This window comes from Herpailurus yagouaroundi, unplaced genomic scaffold (assembly GCF_014898765.1).
Source record: "Herpailurus yagouaroundi ecotype Mexico unplaced genomic scaffold, PumYag 29, whole genome shotgun sequence".
NCBI lineage: Eukaryota > Metazoa > Chordata > Mammalia > Carnivora > Felidae > Herpailurus > Herpailurus yagouaroundi.
The window spans coordinates 67137331-67160381 of record NW_024412377.1 but is presented as its reverse complement, the minus strand read 5'-3'; the positions used below and the strand labels follow the sequence as shown (position 1 = coordinate 67160381).

The 23051-nt window shown below is 36.7% G+C and overlaps 1 protein-coding gene across 1 annotated transcript in view; it reads left to right on the top strand.

Moving 5' to 3' along the window:
• The window catches only part of DCP2 (decapping mRNA 2), a 51285-nt gene that overhangs the window by 18144 nt on the left and 10090 nt on the right, over positions 1-23051 (top strand). The window contains exons 3-9 of the mRNA XM_040446656.1: positions 5198-5325; positions 5734-5832; positions 15498-15650; positions 15773-15885; positions 15985-16092; positions 18426-18561; positions 21623-21733. Coding sequence (XP_040302590.1) covers positions 5198-5325; positions 5734-5832; positions 15498-15650; positions 15773-15885; positions 15985-16092; positions 18426-18561; positions 21623-21733 — 848 coding nt within the window. The remainder of the gene's footprint in view (positions 1-5197; positions 5326-5733; positions 5833-15497; positions 15651-15772; positions 15886-15984; positions 16093-18425; positions 18562-21622; positions 21734-23051) is intronic.

The window sequence follows — 23051 nt, the reverse complement described above, 5'->3', positions numbered from 1 at the left end:
AATATGTTAAAAACAATGATTTTAGTTTTGTGGCAAATACAAAGAAGTCCTTGCTTTCAAAGTTTTTTTTTTCCCATTTACAAATAAGATAGAAGCTTGTCAGTTTATTAGTTATAAAAGATACATATGAAAATTTAAGATTATAAAAGAAGCTGTTAGACGGCAAAAAATTTGGTGAATTGCTAATGGTCCCAATATTAAATGTGTTTAGAATTCAGAGATTTTTTAGGCAAAGCTATATTTGTAAGGGAATGTAGGATTTTATAAAGAGATAGGAGTGGGTAGTATGTTCCAGGTAAAGAAAAGGATTGAGCAAAATTGGAGAGTTGGAAAGAATAAGGGATACCATAGGAAGTAAATTAGTATATATTGAACAGACAATTCTTATGGGAAGATAGTAGGGAATAGGGATGGGAGGTATGTAGGGGGGATTTGTGGGTTCTTAGATCTTGAGCCAAAGTGGTTTTTATTCTGTAGGTCATTGTTTTTAACTGTAAATCATGTATTCGAATGGAATTGTAACCACAAGTTCACTGTACTGTACTAGAGTTGGAGGAAGAATGGAAATAACTCTTGTCCTCAGCTCCTAGCTATACTCCTTGAGCTCCATGAAATATGGGTCAGCCCTGCCCCAGGTCTCTGCAGAAAATGAATGAAACACTTTGTTCTAGATCATTGGTAACCATAAAATTTTTTTAAATTTTTGATCAAGGCTAAGGAATATTATGCAAATCTTTTGAAATGGTATTCAAGAAGACTTAGTTGGCAGGAGAGGTTAAACCATAGGGTGGGCTGTCACATTACTTGAGATACGGAGCATTAAGGTCTTGAACCATAGTAGAGGGACTACAAAGAAAAGACTGAAGAGACATTTCAGTGGCAGAAATGATCATGCTGTTTGACTGATTAAATAATGGAGAAGTAAATGAAGAATCAAAGGGGGATAGAACTGCTATTGAACACTATCTTTGTTAAAGACTTGGTCATAGCTTTTGTGGAGAAATTATGGAGGACTTCGCTTTTAAGAAGCTGTAATCTAGTTATAGAAACATGATCAAAACAGGCAAATCTGCTTCTGTGATCTATTTTGCATAGACTTGGGGTTCTACCAGAACAACTTTACATACTTTGGGGTTCTGGGCAAGATTTTGTGTGTGTATGCACATGAGTTTTAAACTTCCCTTGCTAATAATTACAAAAAAAGCCCAAAACTTTGTTTTGTTATGTTTATTCAGTTGTATGGAGAAAAGCCTTTCTTGCTAATGTGATAGATTTCATTAAATAAGTGAGTGTTTACTCCATGCCAGGCATTATGTAGTGAACAAAGTGGTCTCAGTCCCTGTCTTCAAGATGAAAGGAAGTTATTAGTGCAGTATGGTAAGTTACGATAGGGTACTACTGAAGAGCATAGAGTAAAAGTTGATAGCATAAGTTCTGGAGCCAGTTTACTTGGGTTAGGGTCCCATCTTTGCCATTTACTTGCCATGCAACCTTGGGCAAATTGTGGAGCTTTTCTGTACCTTTGTTTTCTTTTTTATAAATTGTGTATAGCCTTGGGATTTTTCTTCAGTAAGTGCTCAGCAAGGTCAGTATAGAATGGGCATCCTGGATTTTCTCCTGGGTTAAAGTTTTGCTTAGGGATCTATGTTCAGAGAACAGTGGGACAAAGGAATTTTGGAAATTGCTAAGAGATTGATTAAAGTGATAAGCCATATTGTTTAGGGAAGAAAATAAAAGCAGGAGGAGGGTGCTAATGCAGACAAATGAATATAGTCAAGATCAATGTACAATAGTGATATAATTAGAAGAATGCTGTAGAAAGTTATGGTCATGTAGAATATTAATTAGAAGAATGCTGTAGAAAGTTATGGTCATGATGTTTTATTTCAGGCAAATTGCGGGAATAGTTTTAGTGATAGCAAGGTCCAGAATGTTGCTATGGGAATTGGTCTGAGAAGTGGGAATGGATAGGACAAGGAATACAAGGAACTGAGGCTAGAGCTTGAGAGGAGTTGTCCATGAGGAAATTTGTATCATCCAAGATAATGGCGGGATTTTGGAGGACGATTACTGTCTAAATGATGGTTATACCTAGAACAGATTTTTCATGTATTTGCAAAAATGTTAGTATAAAAAGAGTACTTAAGAAAAATTCACTAGATTATTAAAAAAAAAGATTATATGTATTCTATATTCTCTATTCTTGTAAGAATATATTACAAGTGGACATGTGCTTCAAATTTTTACTTTAATCAGTATAACCTCTTAACTACTGTTACCCCATGAACAATGTGGAGATTAGGAGTCCTGACCTCTGTGTAGTATGAAGTCTGTGTATAACTTTGACTCCCCAAAATTAACTGCTAATAGCCTACTGTTGACCAGAAGCCTTACCAGTAAAATAGCCAATAAATACGTGTTTTGCATGTGACATGTATTATATACTATATTCTCACAATAAAGTAACTAGAGGAAAGAAAACATTAGAAAGATTCTTTTCAGTGTTCTAAGTATATCTTGAGCTGTAGTTGGTTCAGTCAACTCATTTTGTGGTGGTTTTGGGGTAGAAAAAAATGAGTAAATGGAAAATGTAAATAGTAGTCAGTTGATTTATAATTTTTATTGTTAAATCTTTATTTTTTGTTTTTTTTTAAAAGTTGTTTAATGGGTAGAAAAGTAAGATAACACTAATTTATGGACATGGTGATGCACCTTGCAGTTATTAGGAACACTGTAGGAAGAGGAAAGAGGAAGAACTGCATAAGTATCTTCCTCTCTGAACTATTAGGAGTTCTTTCTGCTTCGTGCATACTTTTGTTTTTCTATGGTAAAAATTTTATTGGAAGAAATAAACATTTATTTAAGATGTATACTTAAGATTCAAAAAAAAAAAAACCTGTGATGACTTTAATCTTTATTTATTTAAAAAAAAAAAATTTTTTTTTTTTAAATTAAAAGGGGCGCCTGGGTGGCGCAGTCGGTTAAGCGTCCGACTTCAGCCAGGTCACGATCTCGCGGTCCGTGGGTTCGAGCCCCGCGTCGGGCTCTGGGCTGATGGCTCAGAGCCTGGAGCCTGTTTCCGATTCTGTGTCTCCCTCTCTCTCTGACCCTCCCCTGTTCATGCTCTGTCTCTCTCTGTCCCAAAAATAAATAAACGTTGAAAAAAAAATTTTTTTTTATTTATTTTTGACAGACAGGAGAGACAGAGCATGAGCAGGGGAGGGGCAGAGAGACAGAGACACAGAATCCGAAGCAGGCTCCTGGCTCTGAGCTGTCAGCACAGAGCCCCACGCAGGGCTTGAACTCACGAGCCATGAGATCATGACCTAAGCCGAAGTCGGATGCCCAACTGACTGAGCCACCCAGGCACCCCAAACCTGTGATGACTTTAAAACACATAAGAGGTTTTACTAAACATATAAAGCCAGACTATTATTGGGAAGTACCTTTCCAGAATGTTAGCAGGCTTGTATAGAATGAAAGGGTTAATGTTATATCCAAGCTTTGTCCTTTTTTCTCCCTTCCCCAATTAAAGGCATTTATGCTGAGATTCTATTATAGTGAGATTATATTGTAGATTATATATTGAGGTTAACCTAGTGTCTGTCTTTTGATTACAGTGTTGTCCTAGATGGTTGACTTCTTTGGGCTCTTTGAGGGCCTCTGTAGTTTTTACTACAACTCTAAAAACCAAAACAGATTGATTGATCTATTTATTTATTTATTTACTTACTTATTTAAATATTTGTTTACTTTTGAGAGAGAGAGAGAGACAGAGTGTGAGTGGGGGAGGGGCAGAGAGAGAGGGAGACACAGAATCCAAAGCACGTTCCATGCTCTGAGCTGTCAGCACAGAGCCTGATGCGGGGCTTGAACCCATGAACCGTGAGATCATGACCTGAGCCAAAGTCAGGTACTTAACCAACTGAGCCACTCAGGTACCCGAAAACAGATTTTTTAAATAAAAAGCTATAGAACTTATAAGATTGTTTTCATAAAATGAATTTAATACGATTTTTTTTTTTTTAAATCAACTGTCAGTCACAGTGTGAATATAGTGCTTCTTTAGGGTATTTTGATGTGCCTGTACTAACCAGTTTTTCCACCACCTTTCTTTGCTATATCTGTTAATGAAACCTTCCTTTCTATATTATGCTAGCTATATTCCTTTCTATATTATGCATCATTTGACCTTAATACATCATTTGTATATTAGTTTCCTCCATTTTTAGTAGACCACAGCAGTAAGTAGTACTAGTACCAATATGGTCTCTGAAATCACGTAGTACTTGATATATGTGGTCATCCAAATGATTGAAAGTATGCTCATATTACCTGTTTTTAGGTTAACATCAAAATAAAAACAATAAATGTGTTCATAAAGGACTTGAGGACCCTTAAGAATACATCCTTGGTTTGAGAAACACTGTCATAACAAATATCTTTTCCCACACTTTCCATAATTAACATTGTTGTAGTGATGAGGCATTTGATAGAGTAGAGTATTGGAAGCCTGAGCATCTACTTTACAGGTTTAGGTTTTATCTACTTAAAAAATAAAAAATATTTTACTCTGCCCAGTATGGGGGGCAGGGCATGCCCAGTTTCTTTTGAAATAGGCTATACTTAATGCCCAGATTTACTTTTCTCTATAATTCTTAGTAATTCCTCATCTTAAAAATGTTTTTAATTATAAAACTAGTCAATACATGTGCATGGTGAAGACATTCAACAGTAGAGAATAGTGGTATACATCATCCCTAGTTCTCCTTCCCAGAGGTAACCACTTTTACTTGTTTTGGTGGTTTCTACCTTTCACCAGTGTATGTTTACTGTACTTCTGTTTCTTGTGATCAGTTTTAGTATTTGTTGACTCCTGATGTGGTGAATTTGACTCCCTTAATGAGAAGTATTTGAGATGTTCACATGGCCCTGAATTTGTGTTAGCATAGAGCTCTAAGACTGACTATGCAAATCTTACTTGATTTGTGTCCAGCCGAATGCAGAAGCTAGCAATGACTTGTTTAGGAGAAAACAAAGAGGGGAGGGGTAGTGACCAAGAGGGAGGAACAAAACTTAGGTGAAGATTTGAGTAATTTCATATAAAATTCATAGTTGATTTAAATAGGTTTCTTTTTATATATAAGTACTCAAGCTATATTTAGAGAGAAAGTAGCTTCCTTAACACTATGTATACTCTTCAGTCACTGTCCATTTTTGCTGCCTCAAGGTGAAGATGTGGAAAAAATTTTGGATGAATGGAAGGAATATAAAATGGGAGTACCAACATATGGTGCAATTATTCTTGATGAGACACTTGAAAATGTGAGTGTAATAAAAGATTTTTAGTGCAATCATCACCTGTTTTCATCATAAATAAAATGTATGTGCTATTTATATAATGTTCTGAACTGAGGTTTGAAAATAGACTTTTAGTGCTGAAAGGCCAAAGTTTGTATATTTTTTCTGCATTCTGAGTCCCAATATTTTATACTTGTAGTATGACTTATTGCAAAGAAATGTCACTTTATTGAAGAAATACTTTAAAATGGGCAGAATGCCCATCTTCATACTGGTATAGTGAGACTTTTGGAAGGTATTAAAACCAAGTACTGTATAAAAATATTGGTGATAACAGTTACTTGAAGGAAGGTTACTTCAAACACCTTTGACCTAGAAAGGAGTGTGGGAAAGGAAGGCAAGTTTTATTTTTACCTCTGCTCATTTTTATAGGTACTACTGGTTCAGGGGTACCTAGCAAAATCAGGCTGGGGATTTCCAAAAGGAAAAGTAAATAAAGAAGAAGCTCCTCATGATTGTGCTGCTAGAGAGGTGAGTTACTGCAGTTTGAAACACGGTAGCATTCGGTGATTATGCTTTGAGTAAAGTACTTTTTAGTCATGGAAATTTACTGTTTGGACCATCTAATCCTCTTTCTAGAACTTGACTGCAAGAAGTAACTTATCTTTTGTAAGGTGACTGTTGATTCTTTTGTCCACATGTATCATTTATTCTTCCCTTATTTGTTTCCGTTTTCTTTTATTGTCCATTTTTAATTCTGTTATCTCTAACTCCTTCTCTACCTTGTTTTAAAATTGGATTTGCAGTTGGTAAAACACTTTGGCATTTACAACCCCTGTTTTATGTTTATTGTCTTGGCTACCAGACAAGTGCACAATTTGTGCTTCCTTAAGAAATTTACATTTGTTGCTCAAACCCACTCTACCTTCCCACTGCCTGTAAGATGAAGTTTAATTCTTTAAACTATTGAAACTCCATCCCTTATTCCTGACACAAAATTTAGCCATTTCTAAATTTACCTTTATTCTCAGTCAAAATAATTTATTCTGTTACTTGAACTTAACTGATTTGTTTCAGCCTCTAAACTTTGCTTATATTATCTCCTTACCCAGAAAGTTGTCTTTTCTTCCTTAACTATTCAAATCCTATCTAGACCGAGCTCAAATTATGACTTTTCTTATTTGTAAAGTGAGGTTTAGCGTGAATAACTTCTTTTTTTCTTTTTTTGAATGTTTATTCATTTTTTGAAAGAGGGAGAGAGAGAGCACAAGCAGAGGAGGGGCAGAGAGAGAGGAGACAAAATTCAAAGCAGGCTCCAAGCTCTGAGCTGTCAGCACAAAGCCTGATGGAAGACTCAAACTCATGAACCATGAGATCATGACCTGAACGGTTGGACGCTTAACCTGACTGAGCCACCCAGACGCCCCCCCCCCTTTTTTGTTTTAATTGAGGTGTAGTTTATACACAGTGTTACTTTCAGGTGTAGACTAGAGTGGTTCAGAAAATCTGTATACATCAATGCTATGCTTACCACAAGTGTAGCTATCATTTGTCACCATACAATGCTATTACAATACCATTGGCTGTGTTCCCAATGCTGAATCTTTTGTCCCTGTGTTTTATTTATTTCATAACTAGAAGCCTGTACTTCCACTACCCTTCATCATTTTGTTCTTCCCCTAAACCACCTCCCCTGTGGCAGGCATCAGTTTGTTTTCTGTACTTGTGGATCTTTTTCTGCTTTTGTTTTTGTTTAAAAAAAATTTTTTTTCTAATGTGTATTTATTTTTGAGAGAGACAGAGACAGAATGTGAGTGGGTTAGAGGCAGAGAGAGAGGGAGACACAGAATCTGAAGCAGGCTCCAGGCTCTGAGCTGTTAGCACAGAGCCTGATGCGGGGCCCAAACCCACAAGCTATGAGATCATGACCCAAGCTGAAGTCGGACGCTCAACCAACTGAGCCACCCAGGCGCCCCTGTTTTTGTTTTTTTAGATTCCAAATATAAGTGAAATAATATAGTAATGTCTTTCTCTGACTTATTTCACCTAACATCATACCCTCTAGACTATCCACGTTGTTGCAAATGGCAAGATCTCATTCTTTTTTTTATGGCCGAGTAGTATTCGTGTGTGTGCGCGCGCGCGCGCGCGTGTGCGCGCGCACGCACGCACGTACATACGCACGTGTATGTACGTACGTGTGTACGTACCCCACATCTTCTTTATCCATTCATCTATGGATGGGCACTTGGGTTGCTTCCATGTCTTGGTTATTGTAAATAATGCTGCAATAAACATAGGGGTGCTTATGCCCTATATTAGGGTATATGTAAAAACACTGCTTCAAATTAGTGTTTTTGTATTCTTTGTGTAAATACTAGTGGAATTATTGGATCATACAGTATTTCTATTTTTAATTTTTGAGGAACCTCTATGCTCTTTGCACAGTGGCTACACCAGTTTGCATCTCCACCAGCAGTGCACGAGGGTTTCTTTTTCTCCACATCCTCACCAGTACTTGTTATTTCTTATCTTTTTGATTGTGGCCATTCTGTAGAGTGAATAATTTCTAAAGTTCATTCATTTTTTCTTTTTAATTTTAGAGAGCACATGGGAACGGGGGAGAGGGGCAGAGGGAGGGAGAGAGTCTTAAGCAGGCTCAGTGTGGAGCCCAATGTGGGACTCGATCCCCCATCTCTGGGATCATGACGTGAGCCAAAATCAAGAGTCAGACACTCAACCAACTGAGCAAACCAGGCATCCCTAAGGTTCTTTCTTAATTAAAATTCTGTTTATTTTAAAATTTAACCAGTGAGCTCTATCCTATAGTAGTCTCTGAACTTTAAAAACAGTTGTTGTCTAGACATTTGCTTGGCATTAATTATGTAGTACCTGTTATACGTTGTGGACTGTATTCTTGTTTATGAATTCCTTATCATTTATCACATTAAATCTTCTTGAAATTTGAGAAGTTCAGCTATAAAGAAGCACAATATAATGGAGAGAGAACTGCTGTAGGAGTTGAAGATTTGTTCCAGTACGTTTCTAGTAAATGCTAGTCAATATCCTAGAGACTTTGGGTGAGCCACTTAATCTTTGTAAGATACACGTACTATTAAGAGTTATTTAAGGGCTTCATAACTAGAAGTAAATATCTTTAAAATCTAAGGTGGTAGTGATTAACTTTGAGATATTTTTGAGATGGCAGTATGGATTTTATGGCATATTTCATTTGGATCTGTTGCCTTACTTTGTCTTGACTCAGTATTTTCCTGTAGCAACGTTCACCTGGTTTAAGTTTGGATGTAATTATTGGTGAGTGATAGTAATTAAAATTCTTACAAACCACTAACATATTTATTTAACATAGAAAAACCATTAGTGGTTATTTACTTTGGAGTAGGATTTAAAAAATTTTTGAAAATGCTACATTTCTAATTCAGTATGGAACGCTTTCTAAGTAAGTATTTGCAATAGCTTATAGACCAATAATACAAGTAAATGAAGGTTTACCCACACCCCTTAAAATTGAAAGGTAACAGGTGAGAAATTGACACATCCTCTAAGACCTTTCCCTTTCTGTGGATAGTAGGAGACTGAATGGAGCGGTTGTAAAGTCTTCCCTTTTATGTCTTTAAATTTTGTGGTCCTCATGCTCATAAGGAAGACAAAATAGAAAGCTTAGCATCCTACTTAGAGGAATTGATCGGTAATCCTGTACGTAGAGTTAGACTGGTCCTATAGCAGTATGATAATTGTCTGGGTCCAGAAAAGAGACTACATTAACTGGAAAACGGGCTAAATTTGGTGAGAACAGCTGTCTCTGTAATTGGATCTTTTTGAGGAAACTTAGAGAACATCAAATATTTAAATTTGCAAAGCTGAAGTAGTACCCCAGACCCAAGGGATCATCTACATCTACCACTAGAACCTTCCTTCTGACAAATTTTATACACTGTATTGTAAGAGGCTGGGTGATGCAGAAATATAGGATATGGGGGTGGGCAGAGGCAATTAACCTGTGAACTGAGGCACTCAGTTTTCACTTCAGTTTATCTTGTTTGTTTTCTACTCTGAAATACTAAGATAAAAGATTGTCCTATTCATGTGGTGCTAATTTCAGTAATAATTCTAGATCACCATAATTTGTAAGAAAGAAAAAGTTTATTAGGGCATGGGGAATGAGAGAATGGAGTGTAAATGATAGGATGCTACAGAGAATCTTGTGGGGAGGGATACAGCCATTATGGAAGAGGATCAGCTCCATTTTTATAGGAGAGGAACTGAAACAGATCAGTTTAGTAACATGCCCAAGGCCTCACAGTGAGCAGCAGAACAGGGATGCAGAACCTTGGTTGGGCTCTGGAGTCCCATGTTTCTGACTACTGCAATATAGGCAGTCAAGGAATATTTGTAAATGGGTATTTCTAAACACACAGAGATGGAAACAGAAGGAATTTGTGATTTTTAAGTACTGTGTATCTATTTTCTAATAACGTTTACCTTTCTCAGGTGAATATGTATAAGTTGTTTTTTTTTTTTTTTTCTGTTTTAGAGCTTTTGCCTTGCTCTGAGGAAAGCATAGGTGTTCTTAGAAACCATAGACCCTTAATTTCAAGCAAAGACTTTTTCCTTTTGATAGTAAGAATTAATCCTTTTAAACTTTCAGATCTAAGTAACATCCTATTTTAGCTGATAAAGGAACATGTCAGAAAAAAACTTGTCTTTAATTTTTCTACATTTTTGGATTAGAATTTGATTTTTATTTTTGGTTTTTAAATTGTTGCCTTTGTTATAAAGAGAGAAAAATTTGGGGGTTAATGTTGAGCAATTCCTATATTAGTCCAGTCAGGCTGCCATAACAAAATACCACAGATGGAGTAGCTTAAACGCAACAGAAATTTAAGTTTTAGAGGCTGAGAAGGCCAAGATCAAGGTTCCTGGTGAGGGTTCTCATGCTGGCTTGCAGGTGGCTGCTTTCTTCCTTTGTGCTCATGTGGTCTTTTTCCTGGGTGCCTGTGTGAGTGCAGAGAGCTCGCCCTTTGTTGTTGTCATCTTATAAGAACACGCCCAACCTTAATGTCCTTATTAGGCCCCCAACCTTATGTCCTCATTTTACCTTTATCGCCTCCTCACAGGCCCTATTTCTAAATACAGTCAGTCGCATTAAGGGTTGGGCCTTCAACTTAGGAATTTTGGTAGGACAAAGTTCAGTGCAAAGCAGCTGCCATTTTCGAGTTTGAAAGTGTTCAACTAGCAGTCCTAGACTTGTAGTGTATGTTTCTGCCACTTGGTGGTGCTGCAGTATAACAGAAGCAGTGCTGTGTGGCCCTGGTGGGGGGAGTATCACCAGTCTTAGCTTAAAACCAGATTGTTATTTTTTGTAAGAGTTCATGTTAATATTACAGTTTTCCTTTTAATTTTCACTTGTATTAACCTGTCAGGAAGTGTTCTATCTGAAATTTTTTAGCTGCCATTAAACTTAGGCTAATGCTTTAAACTTTTTTTTTCTTTTAATTTTTTTTTCTTTTAAGTTATGTGTTTTTGTCATGAGTGTTTAAGCTTGTTTTAAGTTGCTAAATAACATTTTAATTTGGTTTATTATAGTTAAGTTAATGTTGTTATTTCATTATATGTGGCTGTCCAGAGGTGTTTTGTTAAAGCAGAATCTGATCCATCTTATAAGAACTGTTTATGTGATCTGAGCTGAAAGAAACACTGAAAGCAGGTTCCTCAGGGACAAGGTATGAATAATTAATAGAAAGCTTAGTGCCATCTTTTTTTTTTTTTAGTTTATTTATTTATTATTTACTTACTTACTTACTTATATAATCTCTACAGCCAACATGAGGTTTGAACTCATGACCCTGAAATCAAGAGTCGCAGGCTCCTCTGACTGAGCCAGCCAGGTGCCCCAACCTTAGTGCCATCTTGATTAGAAATTTCCTGTCTTTAACCTTTTGGTTCACCTTTGTTAATTGGGTTCTGTTACCTTTTTTTTTTTTAATTTTTTAATTTATTTTTTTTGAGAGAGAGAGAGACAGACAGACAGGGTGTGAGCGGGGCCTGGCAGAGAGAGAGACACAGAATCTGAAGCAGGTTCTAGGCTCTGGGGTGTCAGCACAGAGCCTGACATGGAGCTCGAATCCAAGAACCGTGAGATCATGACCCCGAGCCGAAGTTGGATGCTTAACCCGCTGAGCCACCCAGGCGCCCCAAGTTCTGATTACTTTTATTCAGTGAAGTAGATTTAGGACAAGGATGGGAAAATGTTTTCTAGAGATTGTTGAAAGGATGTGTTAGGATAACTTCAGTATATTTTCATTGTTAATTGTGGTGAAATACCAGTTGTTGAATAAGCAAGTGATTCCTGTGTTTTCAGGATTTCATTTTGTTGCTTACTATTTAGCAAAACAGTATATTTTATTGTAATGAAGCTGACTTTAATATGCATTTACATAACTTAATCTTGATAGAATTTGTACAGAGGAACAATTGGTTGGTTTATTCTACTTCTTCCTATAGGTTTATAAAAGATATTAGATAATAGGGAGAGGATTTCATTGTGCTGGTGCTCTTTGGGCAGCACATTTTTTAATCTTACTTAGGGATTTTTATCTGATATCATTTGAGAAGTTAATGCTATTCTCTGTGCCAGGAAAATTAACTATGTACTATAATACAGGAATGGATTTGATCCATAGAAGATGTGGTATCAAAATTTTTGTCTTTGATGTCTGTGTATGTGAGTGAGCTATTAAAAGCTTTTCCTGGTAAATATGATGAGAATGGATACCTAACTTTATTTTTTATTTTGAGAGAGAGTGTGTGTGTGTGAGTGGGGAGGGGCAGAGAGAGGTAGAGAGAGAATATCTATCCCACCTGGGGCTCCCAACTCCTGAACCGTGAGATCATGACTTGAGCCGAAATCAAGAGTTTGGTATTTATTTGACTGAGCCACCCAGGCGCCCCTGGATACCTAACTTTAGAGGCAAATCAATCTTCATCACTTCTAGAATTGGGAGTTTATATCTGTTACTTTATTATATTTGTTCTAAGTTTGGTTGTACAGGGTTTGAAGCTATGTTTAGCGCTGATGGCTCTTTTCATTTTACCTCATATTGTACCACTTCCTCCCATATGATTCTTCAGCTATAGTCTTTCCCAGCTCTAAGCGGAATGCCATTTTCCTATCTGGCAAACTCCTATTCATCTTTCAAGTCCAGCTCAAGTGTATCCAGCGGACTAGAGTGCTGTCCATGACACCTTCTTGAGATAACTACCCTATTTCACAACTCACACCTTACCTTAACCCATGACAGAGTTATGTATTCCTACAGTATCCACCTACCTCTTGGCATGTATATTGTATTACAATTATTTTCTTTTTTAGGCTGAGTTCCTTAAAGAGCAGTACTTGCTTTATTAATTTCTGAAGTCCGTGTGTAGGATGGTACCTGTTACTTATTAATAAGCACACAGTACATATTTGAATGCACTAAATGCATTACTATTGAGATAATTACAAGTAGTATAGAGCAAAATAAAGAACAGTAACACAAAGAATATATTTGCCTATTAATATTTTGCCATATTTGATTTATTACATTTGATACATATGTGTGTATGGTTTTTATTATTATTGCTGAATAACTTGGGAATAAAATGCAGACATAATGCCCCTCAATCCCTAAATACTTATGCATGTAAATTTTTTTTTAAGATAAGTGTACTCTTTTTTGGCGGTGGGGGGAGAGAGAGCATGTGTGCACGTGTATGCAAACCAGTGAGGGGCAGAGAGAGGGAGAGACAATCCCAAGTGACAGCCTGATGGCAAGGCTTGATCTCACAAACCATGAGATCATGACCTGAGTTGAGATCAAGACGCTTAATCAACTGAGCCACCCAGGTGCCCCTCTTTCTTTCTTTTTTTTTTTTTCTTAAAAAAATTTTATGTTTTTAAAATTTTTTAATATTTTTTGAGAGAGAGAGAGAGAGAACACAAGTAGGGGAGGAGCAGAGAGACAGAATCTGAAGCAGGCTCCAGGCTCTGGGCTGTCAGCACAAAGCCCAATACGGGGCTCAAACTCACGAACCATTAGATCATGAACCTGAGCTGAAGTAGGGCGCTTAACTAACTGAGCCACCCAGGTGCCACTCTTTCTTTTTTTTAAATACCAAGTATATACATGCACACCCAGTCTGACATTTCCAGAAGTAGGAAATACAAGTAATGTTGCTCCTTTTTCTGTATACCACAGAACATTTTTCAAGTGAGTATATTCACCTTGCTTTTAAGATAAGGAACAAAAGATTTAGCATACTTAGGAATTTATAGAAGTGAGGTGTCATGGAGGAGCCTAAGTTGGGAGTCATGGACTATACATGCCTGAGAGAAGGAGAGATGTGCCTTTTTTGAGGAATGTAGAAAGATGTACATTGAACTGACAAGAGAAGGCAGAAAGATGAAAGAAATGAGTAGGAATAGCTCCTCTACACCTGGATCTTGCAAGAGATTCAGCCCTGGCCATGTGTTTTAATATCTTCTGCCCCACTGGTTGGTTAGGAGATGCTGAAACCAGAGGGAAGGACTTACTACAGTGTAAAAGATCCTCAGTGGACTTTAGACACTGAGAATCCAAAGCCTTTTTGATTGGGGGGTGAAGTGGAGAAGGACTTCATCAGAGTAACACATGTTATTTGAAGAAGAACTTTAAGGCTAGAAGAGATGAGTAGTTTTTTTATTTTACACAGAAGCCCAATTTGTTAATCAGAGTAAGTATGGTTTCTTTGGTTGAAGGAAGAGGTAAAGGTTGGATGTAACACCAATTCCTGAGATGTATGTTCTCCCAGTTCCTCCTCCTCCAGCCCCTGAGGGAAGGCAGTTTTAGAATCATGCGTCTGTCTTTTCACTAGTTTTCAGTTCTTTTGCATTTGCCCCCCACTCACACACAAATGAGGTTGTAGCTCTACTTTTGAAATCTGTCCGTAAAAAAAAAAAAGTTAGCATTAATCACAATTCAGTTTTCATGTTTGAAAAATAGTTTTATTTGTGTAAGAGTTTTTAGTCTGTAACTTGGTGTATGTAGATTCATATGTGCTGTTAATAAAATCATATGTGGTCCCAGCTTAAGAGTTCTGGACCCAATTACAATGAGTGTGTGTGGTGGTGGAGGTGGGGGTGGCTGTTGTTCTCACACCAACAAGCAATTGACAGACACTGGCTGCGTGTCCTATAATTCAGCTCAATTCTGAGTTTGTCTGCCTGGATAGAATCAAATCCCACAGGTTAAGGGACTCCTACAAGACTGCCCTTCACTTCAGATGATAGTCATAAGTCCAGGTTTCTGGACTGTCATCTGAATTTCTGTATTTCTGACCTAGATTGGAGGTTCCAGTGGCCCCCCTCCTTGGGTTCAGTTAATTTGCTAGAATGGCTCTTAGAACTGAGAAAAACTGGTTTATTTAAAAGGATATATAACTCAAGAACAGCCAGATGGAAGAGATGTAGAGGGCAAAGTATGGAAAAAGGGTGCTCTCTCCTACTGTACCACTCTTCCCAAATCTCCATGTTCATTAACCCAGAAGTCACCATCCAGTTCCCCACCCCTCGGCCTCTTGGGTTTGTATAGAGGTGTCTTTGTGTAGGCAGTCTTGATTAAATCACTGGCTGTTGGCTTTTTGAGCTCAATCTCTAGGCTTTCTCTCCTTCCTGGTGATGGGAGGAGGGTGGGGGTTGAGGGTGGGACTGAAAGTTCCAGTCCTCTGAACTTGGTTGGTTCTCCTGGCAGTCAGCCCCCATCTTTAGGTAGGGGCCAGAAGTTACCTCATTAACATAACAGAAGACATCCTTGTGGCTTTCATGCTTACGAAATTCTGAGGGTTTTAGGAGGTTTGTACCAGAAAGGTGATGAAAACCAAATAATATATTTTTCTTATTGTAAACCGCAGTATCACACATCTTCCTTCAGTGAATAGGTGAAGAACTTAGGCTCAGATATATTAAAGGGGTTTATCCATAGTTGAACAGTTCAATAGAGGCAGAACTAGAACCCTAGAGCATTCTGACTTCTTGCCTAGTGTTTTCATGCCTTTACTTGCCTGGATATTTCTGAGTTTTTGCCTTTGAAGTAAATTTTAACAAACTGGAGGTCTAACAGCAGCAATTGAAAATCATCATCCAAATTTATTTCCAGGTCTTTGAAGAAACTGGTTTTGATATCAAAGATTATATTTGTAAGGATGATTACATTGAACTTCGAATCAATGACCAGCTTGCGCGTTTGTACATCATTCCAGGAATTCCAAAAGACACAAAATTTAACCCAAAAACCAGAAGAGAAATTCGGGTATGTAACTGAAAGAATTTTCATGTTGCTAGACAGTATTCAAGTTGCAATTCAATGAAGTAGGAAATTGCTTTTAGAAACTCCTTGATGATAATTCAGTGAATTCTTTTCTTCTGTCTCAGAACATTGAGTGGTTCTCCATTGAGAAATTGCCCTGTCATAGAAATGATATGACTCCAAAATCCAAACTTGGTTTGGCACCTAACAAATTCTTTATGGCCATTCCCTTTATCAGGTATGTCCTTGTTTATCAAAATACTAAAGTAATCTTCATAATTCTGATAGTTTCTTTACGTAGCCCAGTTTTAAAAGTGAATTCTTAATGTTTCCATAGGCCATTAAGGGACTGGCTTTCTCGGAGATTTGGAGATTCCTCAGACAGTGACAATGGATTTTCCTCTGTTGGTAGCACACCAGCTAAACCCACTGTGGAAAAATTGAGGTAAAGAAATACATTCATAGGATTCCTACCTCCTGATAGTTTTTTTTTTTTTCTAAATTTTTATTTATTTTTTGAGAGGGAGAGAGAGAGAAACAGAGCACGAGTGGGGGAGGGGTAGAGAGAGAGAGAGGAAGACACAGAATCTGAAACAGGCTCCAGGCTCCAAGCTGTCAGCACAGAGCCTGACATGGGGCTCAAACTCACGGACTGCAAGATCATGACCTGAGCCAAAGTCAGACACTTAACCAACTGAGCCACCAAGGTGCCCCTACCTTCTGATAGTGTTTAACACTAATGTATTACTTCCAAAGTTTCCAGAGGTGTTGAATTCTTTTCTGTAGGTACTATTTTGTTACTAGTCTCATAGATAATAGAAATTTTTTTATAAAGGGTTTTTAATGAGGTGAAAAAGGTTAATTGGAGTTGGAAAGGAGCTTCAGGCTCATTTTAAAATAGTATACACAAGAGGGTACCACCTTTTTAGATGGATAGAACATGAGGAAAAAAAAATCTGTGTGTTTATAGTTACTTCTCTATTCTTATATCCTACTTTAAGAGGAAGTTGAATCTGAAGGTGGTTGAATGGAAGATATGTTGAGGTTTGTTTTTGTGTAGGGAGATGAGTGCAGATGAGTAATTTGTTCAGAAAGATAGAACTGTGAAGACGTGGGGTGGCTTCTCTTCTTTCCAACATAGACTGTTGTACTGCAAAAAGTGACTGTTATGTGGACGGGAACCACAAAGAACATTTTCTTGGTTGGAACTTAATTGTATCCAAATCAAAATTACAGAGTAGGCTGAGTAAGGAATTTTGTTAAATAAGCATGTATGTTTGTAATAAGCTTGCTAGAACTTTGTTAGGTTCAGAGAGAGTTGCATTTTACATTTTCTTTAATTTAATTTAATGTTCTGTTTTCATCCCAGGGCTTCAAAAATTAAACAGGAGTAACCACATTTATAGTCAATATTTTTAAATACATAGGGAATATTCCATTTTAGCTGGGTTTTATGAGGACAGGAGTTTGGACTAAATGCCCTGAGAATCATTTCTGCCTTTCAGAACCTATGGTTATAATCACCACATTATATACTACTAAAGTAAAACACTGTAGAAAAAGTAGACAGGAGTGTAGGCAAAATTAAAAAGAGACAAACATGCAACTAAAAAGTTATGAAATAGTGACACTGTTTGGAAAAAAAATTGTATGCTTATTCATGTTTGGGTCCACCATAATGTGTGATAGGCCTCCCCTATCTTCTAGTCCTAAGCTTTGTGGTCCTGGAAGGTGGAATAAGGACATAATAAAGCAGCTTTAACCAAATTTCAAGTTTCTTAGGCGGGGATAGTGTGTTTTTAGCATATAGACTAATGTCTTTGGTGATGTGTTAGAGGAAATACCTGAATTTTGTCTCAAGAAAGTAGGGATGCTGCAATTTTATTATAATTAAAAAACAATTTTTTTAATGTTTATTTATTTTTGAGAGAGAGAGAGAGAGAGACAGAGTGTGAGCCGGGGAGGGGCAGAGAGAGAGGGAGACATAGAATCTTAGGCACGTTCCAGGCTCTGAGCTGTCAGCACAGAGTCCCAACGCAGGGCTCGAACCCACAAACTGTGAGATTATGACCTGAGCCGAAGTCAGACACTTAACCGACTGAGCCACCCAGGCGCGCCTATTATAATTTTTTAATGGGAAAGGAGAAGAACTCTCAAGTGTTCAGAAGCAATCACTGTAATGCAGTTCTTTGGATCAGTGACTCTGGACTGTATTATACATGTAAATGGTACTGTAGAATATTGGTTTTTTTGTTTTTTATTACGGACCAGTGCATGAGTACAACGTTTTACAATCAAATTCTTTCATATAAGAATTTGAGACCAGACCTTTATTTAATTTGCTCATCTATTGTCTTCAGCTCCTTAATTTTTTTTGCCCTAGAATATAGCTTAAATTTTCAGTTCCTCTTCCACTTCAAATTCCATACTTTAAACATTCTGGTGAGAATGTGAGTTATCTGTCCTATTAAGAAGGAATATCCACTTACATTTGTTAGTTTCAACTAAATTTGGAATTATTTTCTTGAGATTTTTAAAGGTATGATCAGTTATAGGGGGAGGTAATGTGGTTAATTTAGAAAAGTTTGGGATTAAAAATAATACTTAGTTCATTCAAAAAGTAGTGAACACCAGGCCTTCACTGACTGTGTCCTTATGTAAGGTACATCCCAGTGCAGGGAGATGATAAATAAGAAGGTAAAGTTTGTAATCTGGTGTTAGAAGAACTTTAAGTGAAAATTTTCTGATCTGAATTTTATTTTTTAAATCTTGGTATAGTCGAACCAAATTCCGCCACAGTCAGCAGTTATTTCCTGAAGGTTCTCCTGGTGACCAGTGGGTGAAACACAGACAACCACTGCAGCAAAAGCCATATAATAATCATTCTGAAATGTCTGACCTTTTAAAAGCAAAGGTGAGTGATAATACATTTAAAGATTTTTCTAACTTTAGATTTGATTTTGAAATGTATCTGAATCGAAGAACTGCAGATTAACAGTTAAAGAGCTCTGAATTGTTGATCAACGATTGCTGCATTCCTGACTTGTGATTTGAAGCACGGCTGAGTCTTCTTAACCTTTACAGTTTTGCTGTAAATCCAGTGTAGTAAGTAATCAGAATTAACATCTGACTTTGGTATATATGCAACCAGTGAAAGGTTTATTGTTGTATTGAATTTAGTGCATGATTATACCACACTTTATCCATTCTACTCTTAATAGACATTTTGGATGTTACCTGTTTCAGGCTTTTATAGACAATACTACTATGAATATTTCTGTACATATCTTTGGATGAGCATACACCGTTCTTTTGTGTATAGGTAACAAACAGAATTTTTGGATCCCTGGATATACCTGTGTTCTTCAGTATATGCTGCAAACAATATTCTCAAGTAATTTTATATCCCCAACAAAATATAGGAGAGCTTGAGTTGTTCCACATTCTTACTAATTCTTGGTATTATCTGCCTTTATCATTTGAGCTACTCTTGTTTATTTTTATTCTTTTAAAAAATATTCTGGGTTCATCAAAATTACAAACTTTTTGCATTGAAAAGTACAATTAAAAGCGGTTATAGTGTTAAACTTTATGTATATAGTATCACACTAAAAAAACAGATACCCGGAAGAGCAGGATAAAATTGAATTAAAAGTGTGTGGTAATACGAGTTTCTGAAAGCCTATTTCCTTACCATCCTTTTTTTTTTTTTTTTTAATTTTAGTTTTTATTTTTATTGGGAGTATAGTTGACAATGTTACACTAGTTTCAGGTGTACAACATAGTGATTCAACATCTCTATATGTTATGCTCTGCTTACCACAAGTATAGCTACCATTTGTCACCATACAGCCACCATACAGCTCCATTACAATGTGATTGGTTATATTCCCTATGCTTTGCCTTTTATTCTTGTGACTTACTCCATAACTGGAAGCCTGTATCTCCCACTCCCCTTCACCCATTTTGCCCAGCCGCCTACCTCTCTTCCCTCTGGCAACCATCAGTTTGTTCTCTGTTCCTTATCATTAAGTTAGCTTACTGTTTTCAAGCTATTATAGTAACTGCTTAATTTTTTCTGTAGGTATTAGATAGGATATAAATAAATGTATTTTGGTATATTTTAAAATATAAAATATTTTATTCACACTGTTTTAGTCAGTTCTCTTAACTGTCCTTTCAAAACCTCTAAGGGCAAATTAATGTTTAAAAACTATTTTGGGGGGCACCTGAGTGGCTCATTCTGTTAAGCATCCAACTTCACCTCATGATCTCAAGGTTCGTGGGTTCGAGCCCTGCATTGGGCTCTGTGCTGACAGCTAGCTTTGGGTTTCGTGTCTCCATCTCTCTCTGCCCTTCTCTTGCTCATGTGTGCTCTTTCTCAAAAATAAACATTTAAAAATTTTTAAAAACTCTTTTAAGTTAAACTTAGATATTTTTTTGGTAAGAAAATTAACTCATGTTAAAGCACTACAATTGCAAGATGTCATCTACTGAATGTTTAGGCTTTAGGTCTAAATTTAGGGATAATGGCCTAAACGTTAAGAATACCAGTCTTGGGGCACCTGGGTGGCTCAGTCGCGTCTGACTCTTAGTTTTGGCTTAGGTCATGATTTCATGGTTTGTGGGTTAGAGCCCTGTGTCAGGCTCCATGTGGAAGTGCGAAGCCTGCTTGAGATTCTCTCTTTCCCTCTCTCTGCCCCATGGGTGTGTGTGTTCTCTCTCTAAATAAATAAATGAATGAATTTTTAAAAATTCTCTCTTTCTTTCCCTCTCTCTTCTTCTGCTTCTGCCTTACTTCCATGGACTCTCTCTCTCTCCAAAAGAAAAAAAATACCCCGCTCCCATTTTTTTTTTTGACTCAGGCATTGTAAACAAAATCTGTAGATAGAAATGGGATAAGGCAAGATTGCTAGGGACCTTGTATTTGCCATTTCATACCTTTAGAGGAATCTTGGCTTTGTGAAGCACTGTCTTCTATAAGAAAATATTGATATGGTATGGTTCCCCAGTGTTTTAGGAAAATTTTGGGGGAGGACTTTGATAAATTCCTAATCAACCAGCTAAAAAAAAATATTTTGAGCCTTTTTTTTTTTTTTTTTAGCGCAGGGCTCAATCTCACAATTGTGAGATCATGACCTGAGCTGAAATCAGGAGTCTGATGCTTAACCAACTGAGCTACCCAGGCACAGCACCAATCTTTATTTTGTATAAAAGAGATTATTAATTTAAAAATGCTTTTTTGTTTATTAATAATTTAAAGCAGATTTTAGGTAATAGTTGATCACATCTGCTACATATTTCTTGTCCTGAGAACTGTGGCCAGTGTACCTTAGCATTCCCCTCACAGAGAGGTGTTTTTTGTTTTTTGGTTTTTTTTAAGGCAAAGATTGTCAGATTGGATTTAAATGTTTATTTCTGAGAGCGAGCCTGTGCGGGGGAGGGGCAGAGAAAGAGAGGGACAGAGGATCTAAAGCAGGCTCTGTGCCAACAGCAGTGATCCCGATGCAGAACTCAAACTCATGAACTGTGAGATCATGACCTGAGCTGAAGTCTGACACTCAACCAAGCCACCCAGGCATTCCTAGAGAGGCTTCTTTGACCGTTGCTTAAGCTTTTCAAACTTGTTCCTCTCCCCGCCCCCATTCTTTTTTTAACTCATGCATTGTAAACAAAATCTGTAGATAGAAATGGGATATGGCAAGAGTGTTAGGGACCTTGTATTTGCCATTTCATACCTTTAGAGGAATCTTGGCTTGGTGAAGCACTGTCTTCTATAAGAAAATATTGATATGGTATGGTTCCCCAGTGTTTTAGGAAAATTTTGGGGGAGGACTTTGCTAAACTCTTAATCAACCAGCTAATTATATATATATATATTTTTTTTTTCCCCACATATTCTTGGCGTTATATTCTTTTGTCTTATTACATTATACTGTAGATTTATATTTTATTTCTTCTTATTGGAAAAACAGAATCAAAGTATCAGGGGAAATGGCAGAAAACAGTATCAGGACTCACCTAATCAAAAGAAAAGAACAAACGGGGTCCACAGCCAGCCAGCCAAGCAGCAGAATCCCTTGATGGTAAGACTTAACAGTTCTAATGCTAAGAAGGCAGTTCACCCTTTTTAGGAGAGGAGCAAGGGCATTGTCAAGGCACGTTGAATTAATATATTGACAGATTTTTGTGGGGTGAAATTGTGCATTATTTGCTCACTTAAAATATCTGGCTACTCTCAGTTACAGGTTTCTAACATTCAGTTGCACGTCTAATTTTTTATGTAGGTATTTAAATATTATTAGTACTATGAAAACAATGCATAGTCAACCCTGCTTTCTAGAAAGAGCAAGTACTCATCTATTTTTCTGTCTGTATTTTTCTAAATAGAGTCTGTATTTTAATAAAGTTAATAGTTAAGAAGAATATCACTTTTTTTTTTTAAGTTGATAGAATTTAGAAAATTAAAATGTAGCTGGTGCCATAGCCTTTAGACTAGGGCTAAAGACAAATAACTGACCATTTTGCTCCAGAAAGTAATTCATAATTAATGGGTCTCCTTGCTTATCCTTTCTGCAAGTCCTGGTATTTGTTGAATTTTCTTATAGTTTCATCTACTTTTCTTTTTTTAATAAGTGGGTGAAAATAGTAGTTTTAAGGTTTTAGCAAAAAGTTTTTTACCTGAGTTCCTAGGTGCTCTTTACCTAACTTGTGTTTTGATTTCACAGGCAAAGACATGTTAAAGATCAGTTTACTTTTAGACTACTTGCCTCTTACTCTTACACTTTTTTCCTGTCTGATTGACACAGATGAAAAGAGAGCCATTTGTATATTGTTGAGTGTGCTGACAACACTTAAAAATAACCAGTTGGTATAACCTTCTAGAGAGTAGTCTGATTGTATGGCAAGGCGGAAGAGGTTCTTAAAGTGTTTCCCTAGAAGAAAATTTTAAAGAATGTTCATCCCATTTCTCTTTTTAATAATAAAAACTTGGAAATAGTCTATCCAAGAATATAATAATAAATGTAAATCCTAGGACTCTGTAGTTGTTAAAGATAATGGTGTGGATTTCTATTTATTCAAAAAAGAATACATTCAGAGTATATTACATTTTAAAAGTAGGTTATAGAGTAGTCTTATGTACTGAATAATTCCACTTAATTCGTTGTAATTATACATGGATTCACAGTATCTTCATAGAGAAAAAGCTAGAAAAATACACTGAAATGTTAAGAGTAATTCTCAGGGTTCAGAAAATTAATGAATAATTTTCTTTTTCCTGGTGTTTTTAAATTTTACATGTTATTAACTAAAAAAAGTTTTAGGCTTAAAATAAATAAAAATACAAGTACGGACTAGGGATGGTGATTATATTCCTGGTTTAATTTTCTTCCTGATAAATTT